This window comes from Phocoena sinus, chromosome 3 (assembly GCF_008692025.1).
Source record: "Phocoena sinus isolate mPhoSin1 chromosome 3, mPhoSin1.pri, whole genome shotgun sequence".
NCBI lineage: Eukaryota > Metazoa > Chordata > Mammalia > Artiodactyla > Phocoenidae > Phocoena > Phocoena sinus.
Window position 1 is genome coordinate 56,852,783 of NC_045765.1, and position 19,535 is coordinate 56,872,317.

General features: G+C 36.1%; 1 protein-coding gene across 9 annotated transcripts in view; it reads left to right on the forward strand.

The window, feature by feature from the left end:
* Window positions 1-19,535, forward strand: part of FAM13B (family with sequence similarity 13 member B) — a 90,012-nt gene that overhangs the window by 23,477 nt on the left and 47,000 nt on the right. For 5 of the 9 annotated variants that reach the window (XM_032626857.1, XM_032626859.1, XM_032626860.1 and 2 more), the window contains 4 exons: window positions 867-1,044; window positions 1,353-1,494; window positions 7,489-7,587; window positions 9,382-9,542. In XM_032626857.1, the coding sequence (XP_032482748.1) occupies window positions 867-1,044; window positions 1,353-1,494; window positions 7,489-7,587; window positions 9,382-9,542 (580 nt within the window). The remainder of the gene's footprint in view (window positions 1-866; window positions 1,045-1,352; window positions 1,495-7,488; window positions 7,588-9,381; window positions 9,543-19,535) is intronic. The other 4 variants (XM_032626858.1, XM_032626862.1, XM_032626861.1 and 1 more) reach the window with 2 other exon arrangements.

Genomic DNA, 19,535 nt, shown 5'->3' on the forward strand with positions numbered 1-19,535 from the left:
TATTTTGCAGAGATGGCCAATATTATGATCATAACCTTTTATCAAGAATTTTTTCCCCCAAGAATTAATTTTTAAATTAATTTTAAGAACCTTGAGAAAAATAAAGAATGAAATATAATTGGGTTAACTTTCTCTATTGGAGCAATAAATTATTTTGAGGGTAACTCTGAGAAATTACTTCTCCTAAGTGGGGCCCTCACCAGTCAGGGAGTTGATACAGGCCTAATTTCTGTTAATGAAAACTCACTGACCTAAACACAGGGCCTAGCTTCTGGTAGTTGAAAATTAACTTGGTAAACAGAAAACAATGTCAACTTAGAGGAGAAAAACAACTTAGAAGTGGAATTCGTTCTTATTTAGTTGTGTTGATATTGCTGAAATTAATTGTTCTTTTCAGAATGTTAAAAGAAGAAAGTGTCTCTTATTCTGTTCCTTCCTTGTTTTTTCTTCCATTCTAATACTATTAGCTGTTTAAATTGCTTTTCATCTTTGCTTATTAGTGGTTGGTGTTGACTGATATTGGCCAGTGCATTTTGACTTCTTAGAGTTGGAACTAATTTGGAAACACAGGTACAGTCATGCAAGAGACAGTATGATGAGAATTTTAAAAAATAGAGTATTGGGGCCAGTGAGTAATAGATGAGGAAAACATCCTTCAACAGTTGAGGAGTTGTGTACCTTCTCAAATTCTTCCACTTAATAAGTGAAATGCAAAGCCCTAAGGCATTTGGCCTCTAGTAGAGAAAGTGAAGAGGTTTTGTAATTGTTACAGTAAAATGGTTATATGGGTGTAACAATGTGAACCTGGCAAAATATCTGAGCTTTGCTTTTACTTCATTAAAGAAACCCGTCATTATGTTTTGTAGATTATAATAACGAAGATGAATTTGGAAGAAAGTTGAGGTTCCTCTTGCAACAGCTTCCACCTGTTAATTACAGTTTGTTAAAGTTTCTGTGTAGATTTTTAGCCAATGTAGCATCACATCATGAAGAAATTTGGTCTGCAAACTCTTTGGCTGCTGTCTTTGGTCCAGACGTCTTCCAGTAAGTTTTTTCACAAATTTTTGTTTGATTAAAAAATATATATATATTTGTGAAATAGAATCATTGTACTGTCTCCCAAGGGTCATAGGTTGCTTGATGAACCATTATTTTTTATAGTAGATCTGATTAATCCTTCCAGCATTTCTGTGAACAGAGTACAAGTTAGGTAGGCTTTACAGATGGGAAAACTGAGGCACAGAATGATGGCATAAATCGCTCAGGTCTATAAAGTGACTCATTGGTTGTCTTCAAACTTTACCTGTGATTGATTTAAGAACTCTAAATTCAGTTTGGACTTTTATTCTTAGTATTTACACAGATGTGGAAGATCTGAAAGAACAAGAAATAGTGAGCAGGATAATGGCTGGACTTCTGGAAAATTACTATGAGTTTTTTGAGAATGAAGAGGAAGATTTTTCATCTAATGATTTGAGTTCAATTACTGAACAGGTGAGAATATTTAAAATATACTTGGAGGGAGTTTTTGTTGTTTTTGCTTTATAAAGAATTTGCTCTTAAGGGCTTGGCCCAAACTTAGGTGGAATTTTTAAGTACTAAATTGGAAGTAATTTTCTTGATTATTATATGTAATCATAGGTGATATATCCATGTAGTATATGAGTGTGATCTTTTTTCTGAACAACTTCTTGTCGTCAATTTGCATATGGAAAAGTAATTGAAACCAGAGTGTATGGTAGAGCTTTTGTGGACGTTTTTGTGTTTTTCTTCTGTTAAATTGAGCATTGTTTATTTTGTAAGAATAGTGTGCTTTTGTTTTTGCAAAGAAACTGCTTGCATAGAGGAATGCGGGCAAAGGTTGAGAATTAGAAGGTAGAGAGAAAGGTTGAATACAAAGTTGACAGAAACTTAAAAATGTTTTTCTTGATTGAAGTACCAAGTCAGTATAGCAGTGCAAACATTGTCCTTAATGGGAAGCATCAAAAGAGTAATAGTTTAGGTTACAGATAATGTTTTAAGTCTTGTGACTCTCAAATTTAAAACCCATTTCTCAAACAACATTATATTTTATTGTTACTGCTATGCCTTGACAGTTGAGACTGCAGAAGGATCCTAGTTGGTTTCTTCTTTTTTAAAATTAATTAATTAATTAATTTTTGGCTGCGTTGGGACTTCGTTGCTGCGCGCGGGCTTTCTCTAGTTGTGGCGAGCGGGGGCTACTCACTGTGGTGGCTTCTCTTGTTGAAGAGCATGGGCTCTAGGCATGCGGGCTTCGGTAGTTGTGGCACACGGGCTCTAGAGTGCAGACTCAGTAGTTGTGGCGCACGGGCTTAGTTGTTCTGCAGCATGTGGGATCTTCCCGGACCAGGGCTCGAACCTGTGTCCCCTGCATCGGCAGGCGGATTCTTAACCACTGCTCCACCAGGGAAGCCCCTAATTTCTTCTTTATAAGAAGTGATAATATTGATTCTGACTAATTGTAAGTGACTGTAAAGCCACATTAATTCAGACTTCTCAGGTTTAGAATTCGTGATATAGATCTATCTGGAGGTTTTTCTTTTGTGCTTACGTGAAATGATTTGTCAAGCAAACTTTTATATTAAAACCTTTGATGTTATATTTTGAGTGTGGAGTGGGGCTGCTACCTCTCTTTAATGACTAATAATTCACCTGGTTAAAAATAAACAAGGTAAAATACACAGTAAAATGTCCTATTCTTACCCATGCCCACCCTCTTCCTCTCATTGTTTTTTTATGTGTTTTTCCAGAATTTCTTTATGCAAATATAAGTAAATATTTCCTCTAAGTATTTTTTTTTTTTTTTTTTTTGCGGTATGCGGGCCTCTCACTGTTGTGGCCTCTCCCGTTGCCGAGCACAGGCTCCGGACGCGCAGGCTCAGCGGCCATGGCTCACGGGCCCAGCCGCTCTGCGGCATGTGGGATCTTCCCGGACCGGGGCACGAACCTGTGTCCCCTGCTTCGGCAGGCGGACTCTCAACCACTGCGCCACCAGGGAAGCCCCTCCTCTTAAGTATTTTATAACAGGAAAGTAGCATACCATACACACTATTCTGCACCTTATTTTTTAAAATCAGTTAACAGTGTACCATGGTGATTTTTTTTTTTTTTTTTTTGGTGGTATGCGGGCCTCTCACTGTTGCGGCCTCTCCCGTTGCGGAGCACAGGCTCCGGACGCGCAGGCTCAGCGGCCATGGCTCACGGGCCCAGCCACTACGCGGCATGTGGGATTTTCCCGGACCAGGGCACGAACCTGCGTCCCTCGCATCGGCAGGCGGACTCTCAACCACTGCGCCACCAGGGAAGCCCCATGGTGATGTTTTATTGGAATGTAGAGAACATATTAGTTTTTTTAAACATCTATGTAGTTGTATGGATGTAACATATAATTTATTTGATTCATAGTACCTGTATCCACTTGAAAAGGTGATAGTATATCCCGGTTTTCTCAGAGTAGTCCTAGTTTTTTTTTAGCGGTACGCAGGCCTCTCACTGTTGTGGCCTCTCCTGCTGCGGAGCACAGGCTCCGGACGCGCAGGCTCAGCGGCCATGGCTCACGGGCCCAGCTGCTCCGCGGCATGTGGGATCTTCCCAGACCGGGGCCTGAACCCGTGTCCCCTGCATCGGCAGGCAGACTCTCAACCACTGCGCCACCAGGGAAGCCCGTCCTAGTTTATATTTGCTTTCTCATGTAATTATTAGTTGCTCCTCTTTTCACTCAAATGTATCCAGGTTTAGATGATTAATTATATGGTTATGCTATTTATTGATGGACAGTGGATTACATCCCTTCATTTGTTCTTAAACTATAAAGTAGCATCTCTTGAAAGTTTATCATACAGATTTTCATTCATTCTCATAGGTGTTGGCTCAGATTATGTGAATTAGGAGTTTTATTTCCTAGGTAGCCCAGCTTTTATTTAAAAGGGTTTCTATACTATTGTGAACTTTTATAGATAAGTGTTTTTAATATTTGGGGATTATACCTTCCTTAGGTTGGTTGGTTGGTTTTGTTTTTTATTGAAGTATAGTTGATTTACAATATTGTGTTAGTTTCAGATGTACAGCACAGTGATTCAGTTATACATATATTTATGTAGCTATTCTTTTTCAGATTCTTTTCCCTTATAGGTCATTACAAAATATTGAGTATAGTTCCCTGTGCTATACAGTAGGTCCTTGTTGGTTATCTATTTTATGTATAGTAGTGTGTACATGTTAATCGCAAACTCCTAATTTATTGCGCATCCTCCCCCATTGGTAACCATAAGTTTGTTTTCTATGTCTGTGCGTCTGTATCTGTTTTGTAAATACATTCATTTGTATCTTTTTTTTTTTTCCAAGATTCTACATAGAAACGATATCACATGATACTTGTTTTTCTCTGGCTTACTTCACTTATGATAATCTCCAAGTCCATCCATGTTGCTGCAAATGGCATTATTTCATTCTTTTTTATGGCTGAGTAATATTCCTCTCTCTGTGTGTGTGTGTGTGTGTGTGTGTGTGTGTGTGTGTGTGTGTGTTTATCACATCTTTATCCATTTATCTGTCAATAGACATTTAGATTGCTTCCATGTTTTGGCTATTATAAATAGTGCTGCTATGAACATTAGGGTGCATGTATCTTTTCGAATTAGAGTTTTCATCTTTTCCAGATACATGCCCAAGAGTGGGACTGCTGGATCATATGGTAGCTATTTTTAGTTTTTAAGGAACCTCCATACTGTTCTCCATAGTGGCTGTACCAATTTACATTCCCACCAACATTGTAGAAGGGTTCCTTTTTCTTCACACCCTCTCCAGCATTTATTTCTTGTAGACTTTTTGATGATGGTCATTCTGACTGCAGTGAAGTAATACCTCACTGTGGTTTTGATTTGCATTTCTCTAATAATTAGCGATGTTGAGCATTTTTTCATGTGCCTGTTGGCCATCTGTATGTATTCTTTGGAGAAATGCCTATTTAGATCTTCTGCCCGTTGGTTTTTTTTTTTTTTTTTTTTGATATTGCACTGTATGAGCTGTTTGTATAGTTTGGAAATTAATCCCTTGTCGGTTGCATTGGTTGTAAATATTTTCTCCAATTCTGAAGGTTGTCTTTTTGTTTTGTTTATGGTAAGTTTAAGTTTAATTAGGTCCCATTTATTTATTTTTGTTTTATTTCCATTATTGTAGGAGATGAAGCCAAAAAGATACTGCTGCGATTTGTGTCAGAGAGTGTTCTGCCTATGTTTTCCTCTAAGAGTTTTATAGTACCGGTCTTAACATTTAGGTCTTTAATGCATTTTGAGTTTATTTTTGTGTGTGGTGTTAGAGAATGTTCTAATTTCATTCTTTTACATGTAGCTGTCCAGTTTTTTCAGCACTACTTATTGAAGAGACTGTCTTTTCTCCATTGTATAGCCTTGCCTCCTTTGTCATAGATTTTTTTTTTGTTTCTTTTGGCTGTGTCGGGCCTTGGTTGCGGCACCGGGGATCTTCGTTGTGGCACGTGGGATCTTTCGTTATGGCGTGCGGGCTTCTCTCTAGTTGTGGTGTGTGGGTTTTCTCTCTCTAGTTGTGGCACACGGGTTCTAGGGCATGTGGGCTCTGTAGTTGTGGCGCAAAGGCTCCAGGGCGTGTGGGCTCTGTAGTTTGCGTGCTCAGGCTCTCTAGTTGAGGCATGTGAGCTCAGTAGTTGTGGTGTGCGGGCTTAGTTCACATGTGGCATGTGGGATCTTAGTTCCCTGACCAGGGATCGAACCTGTGTCCCCTGCAATGGAAGGTGAATTCTTTACCCCTGGACTACCAGGGAAGTCCCTGTCATAGATTAATTGACTATAGGTCAGTTCCTTAAGTTTTTTATATTTTCTTCATGTAAGCATTTTTATCTTTGTCTGACTTTCCTTCCCTCTTTTTCTTCTTCCCTCCTTACCTTCCTTCTTCTCCTCTCTCTCAAGTATCAGAAACTTTTAATAAAACAGTAAAAGATGCCAAATTGTAACTTACAGTTTATGAAATGAAGATGAAATCAAATGTGTGTGTGTGTGTGTGTGTGTGTGTGTGTGTGTGTGTGTGTGAGGTAAATCAAGTGAGTAGAATTTGTAACCTGAATCAGTGATCCATGAAACTTCTGGCATATTTTTTGAAGGTTTCCAACTACCATATACAGTACCTGACTTAAAAAACTTGGTTAAAATAAAGAACTGACATAGCTGTTCAAAAGTATTTTTGCTTAAAAGAAAATGACAAGAAGAGGACAAGTAGATATATATGCCTTAAACCTTTAATGCTTTTTGATACCCATAAGAAATCCCATCTTTGGGGAATTCTGTGTGCCATTTTTCTTTCCTTTATATTTTAGTTCAGCAGTTTATTTTTTTAATAAAATTAATGGCTGCTGAAAGTGAAATAATATACATACGTTTGTGTTATTCATTTTCTACTTTTCCAAGATGATTTGACTTGTGAGAAACTGATGATGCCAATTTGATCTAATGTTTATATCTTGACTCCTCTAGTCTGTAGGGTATATCTTGATTATGTTTTACATTGTGGTGTAATTCTCTGATATTTATATTATCCTGCAGCTTCCTTATGTAAACTGAAATATATTCATATCTCACATATATTGCATTTATATTTCTGTATTTTTTAAGCACTACAAAAACTGACTTAAAATATATTGTGCTTTACATTAAATAGAATGGTGGTTAATTAACACCAGGAAATAATGTTGAATTCTGCAGATTTGCCTGTGAATAGAAAAGAGGATGTTAGCATATTGAACAGAATATTCTCAATAAACATGGTAGTGCAGTGAGTCCTGAGAGACAGTGATGTATATTAATTACCTTGTCTCATGTTGCTAATTGCCAGTAACTGTTTTCTTATCTATTTTATTACTTTTTTGAATTATAACTGGCTTGCAAGTAATAGAAGAACAGATTTCTGAAAGTATTATTTTTAAAAGCAGATTTCGTAACTTCATAACTTCACAAGTTAAAACATTTCATAACTTCACAAGTCAAAATTTGACTTGTGAAGCTGCATTGATCAGATATTGAGTGAAAGTAAAATCTCAAACTCAGCACAATTTGGTTGTATTTTAAAGTTGACATAACTTAAGTGCTGCTAATTTGTTATCCACGTATTTAAAAAGGTAGGCAGACCTGGTCTATCATGGCAGTGCTTTGATTTTTCCCCTGATTTTGATACTTGAAGGAAGCAAAGTTTATTTAGCACTCTCTACTTTTAGAGTTTCATCCCATTAATGCAAGTATTTGGTCGTTAGATCATTTTCAAGGTAGTAGATTTTTTTTTTTTAATAGTTTGAGAGATGACTGGAGATGTTGAATAGGGAGTGTTTGAGAAATGACCCAGAGTTAGAGAATAGGTTCTTTGTATGGCATCCTTGAATGATTGCGAATCCAGTAGAGTGGTTTGAAGATGTAGGTGATAATTATGTTTCTTTATACGTTTGAGAAGGCAGGTAGCAGCGTTCTCCACAAGCTGGAGTCTGGAGAGCAGGCATTTCACGAGGCCCTAGAGAAGGGAATTACAGCAGTCAAAGAAAGAAGAGATGTAAGTATGGCTGAGGGTTTTCCGTAAGTTGAGGCAGCTGCATATATAGGGCAGGTTCAGAATAATTTATGAACAGAATAGAGTGTTGATAAGCAAAAGGTCAAGTTGACAAGAAAAAGATCAAGAAGAATTTTTGAAGATAAGTGTGGGGTGAGAGGGAGAGCATTTTTATATAAGTTTATAATTTTTACTCCTATCCAAACCAATTTAGTCAATTCTTACTTAAGGAAGTTAAACTGGAAGGCCTGGGGGGATGGGAGGTGGGGGTGGGAAGAAAAATCCATAGGCCATAGACTTTGTTCATGTCGTATCTTAGTTGATGGTTTCTGGTGAAAATACTAGGGAATGTCAATTAATTTACATAAAGCTTATTGAATCGAATATAATATGTTCAGTATAATTGAGTATAAAGCTTTTGTAGTTACTAAAAGCTATTGACTGTAGGCATAAACTGATTTTAAAATGTGTAATGTAACATGTTAAAATTGCAGTACTTCTTTACGAAATATTTGTGTACTGAATATTCATCTATTCTCAGTTTAAATAGCCATCTTAATTTTTTTTTTTAATATTCTACTCTCGCGCCCAAACCTGAAAATGATATTTTCTTGCCAGTTTTTTTTTTGGCTTGGATTACCAGGTAGCTATTGATTAAATACATTCTTGATTTTCACTAATTTATTAAATACATAGATAGAGTAATTTTCCATTTGATCCCGTTTAAAAACTGACCTATCATTTGAAATTTTCACCTTTGTGTATAAATCTTACCTCTCAGTAAATAACCACTTAGGCTAATGATTTTCAGTACTCGTTGATTAGGAATTGGTAGAGTATCACAGTGTAATTACCTTTCTTCTGGTTGAAGTTTTCATTTCTCTAGCAACTGTATTTGCCTGTGTGTAGGAAAAACACCACTGTTACATGTAGCAGTAAATTTATTCTAGGTATTGCCAGCACATTTGGCTAGGATGGACAAAAGTACATATTTACTGCTTAATGTTTTTAATGACTAGTGTTAATTTATAAAAAATGTTAAGACCATTTATAGCTAGTTTCTTCTATGGTATAGCTTAACAAATGTTTCTCATTTGAAAATATTTTATTGGTTTTCATTCTCAGATATTTGTGTCTTTTTATTAGAGTGATTGTTTACTTATGTAGCCAATTTGATAATAGAAAATGTTTTATAGCCCCTGCCAGAAAGAGAATTATAACCTTGAGTTGTGCTTAATGGTCAAAACAGTGAGTTCTTTCTTGTTGTGAGGTCCAGTCTCTTCATGAAGAATTCAGTCTGAATCATTTAGAAGTTAGCTGTCATTTTCTAATGCATAGTTAAGACCGTAAGGCAAAATTCCTGTGCCCTTCTTTTTTCACACTTATTCTATATTAAAATCACTTGTTCAGTGCACTTGGAAATTGGAGAGATCAGTTGAAGTCTTTGTTGTAGCTGATAGGTTTACAAATCTGATTGGTTAGAAAATGAAGCTTTCTTAATGTTAATTAACTACAGCGTGCAGACTTTTTCATAGTTTGCAGTCTTATTCATATTCCTAGTGATATAGTAATGTAATCGTTACTTCCTGCTTTAAAATGTTATGTTTGGTTTGATATTTTACTCTAATATGGAGAAGTTGGCAGCTGTTTACTTTGTAGGAGAAATTGGTCCTAGGAAATGAAGTGAAAAATGAGTTGTGTTTAAGTTTTTCTTAGACTAGTTATGTCTTTCTTAGAATAGTATGTCAGTTAACAGTTTCATTAAATTTTAATTCTCATTTAATTCTATCTATATAGGTTAATGAACTTTCTGAGGAAGAAGAGGAAGATGAAAAGCTGGAACATACAGAAGAACTTCCAGAAGAGGGTGCAGAAAAATCAGATGACATGCCAGAGGTGGTACAGTTAAGGATGACTGAAAACATCCTGGAACCAAATAGTGTTACAGCATCAACAAGGTAGTATTTCAGTTGAAAGGACTTTAGTTTTGAGCATTTCATTCTAGATGTAAGTTCACTCAAGCACTAAATCACACAGATTGTAATGGTATATGAAAGATTAGTTTGTATGAAAAAGAACAATAAGAAAATTTTAAAGAAGCAACCTTGTTAAGGAGTTTTCAGTTATTAGCATTTATACCTTTCTTTAAAAATATAACCTCTTATGTATATTTCCTCTTAAAGTTTATTTGTTTTTGTATTATTAGTGTATTAGTTGGGTTGGGTAAAATTTCAGAACCTTTGGAAGTAGAATTGCTAGAGAAAGATACAGTGGTTGAGTTGACTATATTTCCAGGTCCTAGTCTAGAACTAGATTGAACTAGGCTGTAAAGAGAGGACTCTGTGATCCTTTAAGATAGTGCTTTCCAATCCTTTCCATGTATAAAGTGATATTTATAGGGCATACTGGGTAAACTTGGTAAATGTGGTAAGCTGGAGGCACTATCCTAGCACATAGCTGGGACTATTGGACACACTGTTTAGGAAGCATTAGAGAATTTAAGAACTCCCCGTAGGTAGCTCTAGGTTTGCTGAATTCTGTCCTTACTTTTCTGTAAAGCTCCATGGTTTTCTAACTAGGGGGACAGTTATTTGTTTAGGCCACTAGATATTTTTCATTAAATTTGTGTTCAACAGAACGGTGGTTAAAAAAGCAGAGGAAATAATTTAAGAGTCAGACAGCAAAATGTCATTTTAAAATAAGTAGTAATTTAAGGGAAGAACTATTCAGGGTCATTTAGAAAAATTATAAAGTAGTTTAAAATGTATACTTCTAAATACAACTATTACATTTCTCTGTGGCCCTCTAGATTTTTATATTATGTATAGTTTCTTCAGACGTGATTATAGTTATGGTATATTAACAAGCTTATTCACTCTTTTGCTCCGATTTAGCTTTTTGTTTGTGCTTTTCTATGTTTACATGGCATTCTTTACTATATTTTAGTTATATATTACAATATTTATAAGCTATATGTTAAATTATTTAACTGTATCTTAATTATATATTTACTGTCATTCTTTTTTCTGAACTTTGAGTTACTCCAGCTACCTTGTCATTGCTATACTACTATACAACCTTTGTTCTTGGGTCCTTTTTTCCTTCTTTTGACTTATATAAATTTATTAGGCTCAAAGAGTAAATTTTTCTGTGGCTTTTGATAAGTATTTCCAGACTACTTAAAAGACTTGGCCCATTTTGCATTACCATTAGCAATATTTTCTTGAGCACCTGAAAACAATAGATTTAAATTGGTGTTCTTTATTTTGATAATTTATAGAGTTATGCCCTCCAATAAGGTAACCATTAGCTAGCTACATGTGGCTATTTAAATTTAGACTTAAAACAATTAAAATTAAATAAAATTTAAAAATCACTTCCAGGGACTTCACTGGTGGCGCAGTGGTTAAGAATCCGCCTGCCAGTGCAGGGGACACTGGTTCGATCCCTGGTCAAGGAAGATCCCACATGCCACGGAGCAACTAAGCCTGTGCGCGACAACTACTGAGCCTACGCTCTAGAGCCCGCGAGCCACAACTACTAAAGCCTGCGCACCTAGAGCCCATCCATGCTCCGCAACAAGAGAAGCAACCACAATGAGAAGCCTGTGCACCACAACGAGCCCCCGCTCACTGCAGCTAGAGAAAGCCCATGCAGCAACAAAGACCCAATGCAGCCCAAAATAAATAAATAAATTTATTTAAAAAAAAAAAAATTACTTCCACAGTTGTACTAGCCACATTTCAAGTGCTCAGTATAGCCATATATGATTTCTGGTTACCATATTGGACAATGCAGATATAGAGCAATTCTATCATTGTAAAAATTTCTTTTGGATAATGCTGATTTAGAGAGCAAATTCATTAACTATTTTTATATATTTAATTACCAGCAAGGTTAAATATTGTTTCAAATGCATGATTCCAATAGTTTCTTCTTTTTGATCATCTGTCTAGCTTTGTAGAGGATCCTCCTTCCCTCCAACACAGTCATTTTTTTTTTTTTTTAATTTTTAAATTTATTTTTGGCTGCATTGGGTCTTTGTTTTTGGGTCTTCATTGCTGCACACGGCTTTCTCTAGTTGGGCTAGTGGGGGCTACACTTTGTTGTGGTGGCTTCTCTTGTTGCAGAGCTCAGGCTCTAGGCGTGCAGGCCTCAGTAGTTGTGGCTCACAGGCTCTAGAGTGCAGGCTCAGTAGTTGTGGTGCATGGGCTTAGTTGCTCCGTGGCATGTGGGATCTTCCCAGACCAGAGCTCGAACCTGTGTCCCCTGCATTGGCAGGCAGATTCTCAACCACTGTGCCACCAGGGGAGTCCCAAACACAGTCATTTTTAGATGGAATCATTAGAGATTGGTGGTAATCAGTATTCCTTAATTGAAAGTTGTAGAAACAGATCTTGGTTAATGGAAAGAAAAAAGGTAATTTATTAGAAGAATGCTGGATAGGTCCCAGAATTGAAAGGAAAAGCAGAGAGAAGAACATGGCAGCTTTGGAGAATTTAGTAACAGAGGGTCATGGAAGAATCTCTTCAGCATGTGGCTGTTGCTGTGAGATTTCCAATTACTTCTTTTCATCTGTCATTCTGCTCAAGACCAGATTCCTGTGGGGTAGCAGAGGAGAAGGTCTGGCCTAAATTGGGTCATGTGCCCATTCCTGGCCAGGGTAGAGCTGGGTCATTGTAATTTATGCATGTACCAAGAGCATTGGATGGAGGGAGGAGCTAGTTTGCCATAGAAAAATGGGGCTAATACCAAAAGAAAGGGATAGGGATATAAGGCAACAAAAACAGATGTGTATGTCATAGTGGTCTTCTAGATTTAGTGTTGATATCTGTAAATTTCAGTTAATATTTATACATTAACATTTTATTTTAATTTTGGCTGATTGGTTGCATAAAGGTAAAAAATACATTCTTTGATATCCACCTTTAATGAAAGAAAGGTAGGGGAGAAATATCCTAGAATGCACAGGGTATAGAAAATAGGGAGTGCTTAATAAATTCATTTTAGGGAATTAGTGGATACTGTATTACATGAAACTAGAGATTGAACTTTTTGCTAACTTAATGTTTTGTCTCTTTGAGTTTTTCTTTCAGGTTGTTCACAAACATTTTATGGAATTATTAGGTAGCCTACTTTGTATTTCTGTGGGAAGATAAATTAGAAACCTAAGGGAAATAAACATTAAGTGACAGTTTAGCAGTTCTCAAACATTTTGGTCTCAAATGTTATACTCTTACAAATTATTGAGGACTCCGAAAACTTTTGTTATGTTGATTTTATACCTCTGGTTATTTACCACATTATAAATTAAAGCAGCATACTTAAACTGCTGGGAGTGTTCTTTGTTGAGTTGTACTTTGGAAGACGCTTAGTATTTGTAGCTGAAATACAGCTATTTATGATCTAACAGGTTTTTTTGTTGATAGATTTCTCCTCCTCTATAGTTTTAATTCATTGATTCTCGAACTTTTTGGTTTAATTTGAGGACTACAAAGAACTTTTGTTACTGTGGGTTATAGCTATTGGTGTTTACTCTATTAGGAACCAAAACTGAGAAATTTTTTTAAAGTAGTAATGAACTCATTACATGTTAATGTAAAATTTTTTAATCAAAAGTAACTTTTCCAGAATCTCTCAAAAATTTTTAGTGAGAAATTTTTTAGTGGCATTGTTTTACATTTGTACAAATCTCTTTAATATCTGGCTTAAAAGATGATAGCTAGATTCTCATATTTTCTTTTGCATTTAATGTGTTGCCATATGTTATTTTGGTTGAAGTAATGTGAAGACAGTCTAGCATTACACAAGTATGTAGTTGGAAAAAGGTAGAGAATTTTTATAGCCTTTTCAGATAATTGTGGATATTCTTCTTTGACAATACACCAAAACTTGGTAAGTGGTAGTTTCTTAAAGGTTATTTGTAATGTGGAACCTGAAAGCATATCTGAATTTTTCGTACTCTGATCCATCAGTCTGTTTTGTACTTTGAGAGAATCTTTTAGCCATGCTTAATTTTGTGATATGGTATATTGGTTATTTGGAAAATACTGCCTTACTGAGTTATTCAGAGCTTCCAAATAGTGATATATTCTGTTATATAATATCAAAATGTATATTCTTTAATATCATTATTGATTGTGTCAAAATATCTTTAAGTATTGGGATGCTATTGAGCTTATGGTAGAGGATACAGGTTTTCCAGAATTCTAATTTTTGCTTGAAAACCCAAATTTTATCAGTACTGTTAGTCTTGCTCATTTTTGAGAAAATTTCTGCCAGATATTCAAGTTGGAATAACCATAGTCTGTCAGTCAGTCTTTCAAGTAAAAATGGGTATTCCATGGTAAAAGTTCATTTCTCAACTAAAACAAGACAAGCATTGTACTAAGCTGTGCAGCAGAGTTGCTTTGTGTGTACTTCCTATTTGTCACACCAAATATTAAAAAGAAGTGTACTCAAGGTCTGAGATAAAATTAATAATATGTATTCTTCATCAAGGACTGACTCCCTTTTTAAAAAGATCACAACTGGGTAGTGATGAAGAATGCAATGGCCATGGTATAGTTTGATACCACTTGCCTGGACTTATGCTAAGACCCCAAGGAATCTTTTTCTACCATTGATTTTGTATCATCAAATATCAGCACAGTGAAAAAAGCAAATGAGAACAGTTTTGATCTTTTGTTTCATGGAACACCCTTTGAGAACCAGTGGTTTAAATATTCATGTATGAGTTGTATTGATTGACTTACTTATACATCTGTTATTTCTGTACGTTGTTTGCCATTAACCATATGTTAAGATTTGAGCTGAGTTGAGTGGAAAAAATGGTGGGATTTAGAGTGTGGGTAGCCTAGGGTGCGTAAAAGGCAGAAGTTTTGGTTGCTTTCTGAGGCTCAGTCTTATCCATGAAGTTCTTGGAAATCTCAAGCTTGCTTCTAAAGTGCCTTGTATCTGTAGATGAAAAATTATTGCTTTATATTCACATGTTTATCTAGTATTTGGCCTTATTTACATATACAAATGTTAGGGGAATCTTTACCTTTTAAAAATTTAAAGGGAGATTGAAGAGTTCTGAAAGAGTTCTTTATTTTCCCTGTGCTTTTCACAGTCTTTTTCAAAACGAGGCTGTATTGGAAAGGTTTATTTTGGCTTGAGGTTAGTTAATTTTTAATTTATATTGCTTCCAGAACTACAAATAAAAAACCAGCTCACTGACATTATTATAAAGTTCATTTAAAGTTGTGCTTTTAATTTAATGCCTTGCTAAAACTTGGAATTTAGAAAGAATGAAGAATTTGATACTATCTTTTATGTACTGTTGATGCTAGGGCTTCATTTTGGTGAGTTCCATAGCTTATGATGGTTCGATTTTAGGTGTGATGCAGGAAAGGTGTAGTGATTAAGAAAGAGCTCTGAGTTGAGGCAAATTGGTTTGCACTTCATTCTGTGGATACCTTATTGTTGAAGAAATATGCCTTCAGCTGACTATAGGGGTGAGAGAAATGTAGTAGTAACTTTTTCCTTTAAATCTATTAAATAAGCAGTTTGCAGAATATTTCAGTTGACAATCAATTCACCACATTTTTTTTTTTTTTTTTTTTTTGTGGTACGCGGGCCTCTCACTGCTGTGGCCTCTCCCGTTGCGGAGCACAGGCTCCGGACGCGCAGGCTCAGCGGCCATGGCTCATGGGCCCAGCCGCTCCGCGGCATGTGGGATCTTCCCGGACCAGCGCACGAACCCGCGTCCCCTGCATCGGCAGGCGGACTCTCAACCACTGCGCCACCAGGGAAGCCCAATTCACCACATTTTTGCTAGCTAGATTCCACTTAAAATTGCAAAGAGGAGGAAAACGTGCTTTGGTGGGAGTATCAAAATGTTGGGTGGGAAAAAGTAGAATTTATGCTTTGGGTCATAAGATGATTTTATTAAAGTTAAACATTTTTTGAAGTATCAGAGCATAATAGATATTGACAGGTTCTCTTCCTCCTTCCTATTGCCCTGAAAATTATACATTTGACATTTTAAAGACTTGTGGTTGTTACAACGTATTGACTAACTTTCTAATAGTGAGGCATCTTTCCAGTTTACTCTTGCTCTTGTCATAGGTATAGGGTATTCCCAAGTTGATGGGGAAAGTGAAGAAATGCGTTTTGCTTTTGACTGGAAGGGGATATGTGGTTTTGGGTTGTTTTTGTTTGTTTGTTTGTTTTGTCTGTGCTGCGCGGCATGTGGGATCTTAGTTCCCTGACCAGGGATCAAACCTGTGCCCTTGCCCCTGCGTTGGAAGTGCTGAGTCTTAACCCCTGGACTGCCAGAGAAGTCCCTGTTTTATATATTTATTTTTCGAAACCACAGTTTTTTAAATGGTTGTTTTAGTGGGGCTCTTGCATGAATTATCTGGAAATTATCCTAATTTTAGATTTGAAAAACTAACCATTAATGCTTTTCTGAAAATGGATGATGAGTGAACAGTAGTTCTCTACCTATTGTGCAGCTGTTTCAGCAATGTCATATTTGTCATAATTTATAACTCTTGATATAGTGTGATTAATGAAAACAAACAGACTTTTTTTTCTGCTTTACACTGGGTTAGGCTTAAATATTTTTATAGGCGTTCCAGCCAGATTCAAAATTTTGTCCCCCTTTCCCTATCTCCCACCAAGTTGCTTATTTAGTACTTGGGAAAAAATTTGTGGACTGTTGATTGGGTTCCTCCTTGTCAGTAGTGACCTCATGTTGCAGCCTGCTTCCGTTTAGACTGCAGTTCTGATTGCTCAGCAGTTTTTAAAAGCCTGTCACCATCCTTTATGATATTTGAAGTCACTTTACCTTATGTTTTTGTTAGGATATGACACAGTGCCTAGAATGGCTTGCAAGGCTCTGTTACACAGGTAAAATGATCCTTATCAGATTTAATTGAAGCAGAGCTACAGTACTTTTATTGAAGTATTATTTGTAATATTAAATATTTGCAATTGGGAGATTAAAATAATAGTAGTTCCCTATGATAATTGTATTTGAATTACAAAAAAATAGTAGTTTGAATAAATGACTGCAAGATTGATTTTGTGTTCTCAAGAAGATTATGTGATTCTACACAGATTTAAAAATAGAGTTAACAGCAGAAGGGAGAAGAAGGTCAGAATGACTACAGTCTTTAACGTTATATTTGATTGAAGCCTAAAATACATGTGACCCTTGTGATTTATTGTTTGCCCTTTTCATCTGGTGGTTTAATGAAAACAGTTAGGATTTTTAAGTGGCCTTTATGGCATCTGTCTATAGTACCTAAGTAATTTGACCTTGAACTTGTCAGCATTTATTTTTTGTGTGTCTTTGTTAATCAGAACTCACATTCTTACGATACTTATGTTATTTTGCTTCTGCAGATGCATAACTATATTGATAAATCTTTTTTATAGCTGTAGGTGTATGTTAGCCTTGGTTTGTACATAAGTGCTTTATTCCCCACAGAACTTGGCAAAAGTCTGAAAATAAAGAATAATTAAATTCCTTGAAATCGGAAAACTAAATCAGTCCTTTTTCCTTCAGAAATTCAGAGAACAGTTTTACAGTCAGCTTTGTAGTGTGACTCATAAAGTACAAAATCTATTTATTTGATTTGTTTACTATAGCTTTTTGGGGTAGGGAATCTTTACTTTCATACTAATAATCTAGCTTGCTGATGACTACTTTTATATATTTTAAATTTAATTCCCATAGCACTTAAAAGGGATAGGAAACTGAAAGATCAAATCCTCTGCCTACCCATCGAATTTTTTTTTTTTATATTTGTTTATTTATTTATTTTGGCTGCGCCAGGTCTTAGTTGCAGCACATAGGATCTTCGTTGCAGCGTGTGACATCTAGTTCCCCGACCAGGATTTGAACCCAGGCCCCCTGTGTTGTGAGTGCCCACTGGACCACCAGGGAAGTCTCTACTCATCGAATTTAAGACCATTAGAACTTTTGTTCTGTTTGGCTCCTTTAGATAACTGGAAAATATTATTATTATTATTTTTTAATACTTATTTATCTTATTTATTTATTTTCTTTATTTTTTTGGCTGTGTTGGGTCTTAGTTGCAGCACACGGGATCTTCGTTGAGGCATGCAGGATCTTTCATTGCAGCACATGGTCTCTTTGTTGCAGCACTCGGACTTCTCTCTGGTTGTGGCACGGGAGCTCCAGAGAGTGTGGGCTCTGTAGTTTGCGGCACGCAGGCTCTCTCATTGAGGTGCTCGAGCTCAGTAGTTGTGACGTGCGGGCTTAGTTGTCCTGTGACATGTGGGATCTTAGTTTCCTGACCAGGGATAGAACCTGTGTCCCCTGCATTGGAAGGCAGATTGTTTACCACTGGACCACCAGGGAAGTCCCTGGAAAATATTATTAAAGTTTAATCTTTTGGGAGCCTAGGTATAGATCTCGGCCAGTGTTTCTTAAGTTTGTTAGTATGGATAAGAATCATCACTGGTGCTTATTAAAAATGTAAACTCTTGGGTCCTACGTCAGAGGTTTGGGGAGGGACCAAGGAATCTACTTTCTTAAAGTGTTTTTTTTTTTTTTTTTTAACTGGGAAAGAAATTATACATACAGAAACGGGCATAAAACAAATGTATATCAAAACAGATTAGTAAAAAGCAAATATCCAAATATCCCAGATCTAGAACTAAGCACTGAAAACACCCTGGTAGCTCTCACAATCCTGATCTCCCTATCCACTAAAGGTAACAACTATGCTGACTTTTATGGCAATCACTTTCTTATATATTTCTGAGCTTTATGAAAATTAAACTTGCTATATGTATTTTTTGATCCAGCTTCTTTCACTAAACATGGTATGAGAATTTTATCCATGTGGTCACATGTCACTGTGGTTTGTTCATTTCACTGCTGTAAAGTATTCCATTATATGATTGCACCACAATGATCCAATTTACTGTTGCTGGAAAATTGGATTATTTTTATTTTTGACTATTGTGAATAACATTGCTGTGTACATTGTTGTACACATCTTCTGGTGCACACATGCATGCACATTTACTGTCTTTCAACTTAAGTAACTATTGCTAAATTGTTTTCCATAGTGCTTTCTCCAGTTCTCATTCTGACAGTGTGTGAGCCTTCCCATTGCTTCACATTCTTGAGTACTTCATTGTCATTTTAATAAGGTCCATCCCTTTTTCATATGTGTATGGACCAATTTCTTCTTTTGTGAGATGCCTATTCAAGTCTGTTTCCTATTTTTTGTTGGGTTATCTTTTTCTTATTGAAAACAAAGCCCTTTTTTAGGAGCCCTTTAAAAATATATGTTGTAAATATATTTTCCTCATTGTGTGTTATGCCTTTTCCTTCTCGTATTGTGTCTTCTGATGAATAATTCCCAATTTTAATCAAGCTTATCATTCTTTTCACTTTGTGATTAATGCTTTTTGTGTCCTGTTTAAGAAATCTTTTCCTAAATACACACCCCTGTATTATCTTCTGAAACTTGTATCATTTCACCTTCCTTGTTTAGGTCTGTAATCTACCTGGAATTGATTTTTGTCTGTAGTATATGACAGAGGTTGCCAAGTTACCTTTTTCAGTATGGATACCAAATTGTTGCAGTACTCATTTTTGAAAAGACTGTTCTTTCCCTGCTTTCCATAGTAGCATCTTTGTTCTAAATCAAGCATGGGTCTGTTTCTGTTTTGTATGTCTATTCTTGTGCCAGTACCATACTATCTTATTTACTTTGGTTTTATGGTATTTGAGGTCTAGAGTAGGGTCCAGATCTCCAATAAAATAACACTGTTACTTCAGGAGAGTCTGATACAGGTGACCCTAATTCATCTCTCCCCTCCTCCCCTTTTCCCCTTTCATAACCATAAGTTTGTTTTCTGTGTCTGTGTGTCTGTTTCTGTTTTGTAAATAAGTTCACTTGTGTTATTTTTTTAGATTC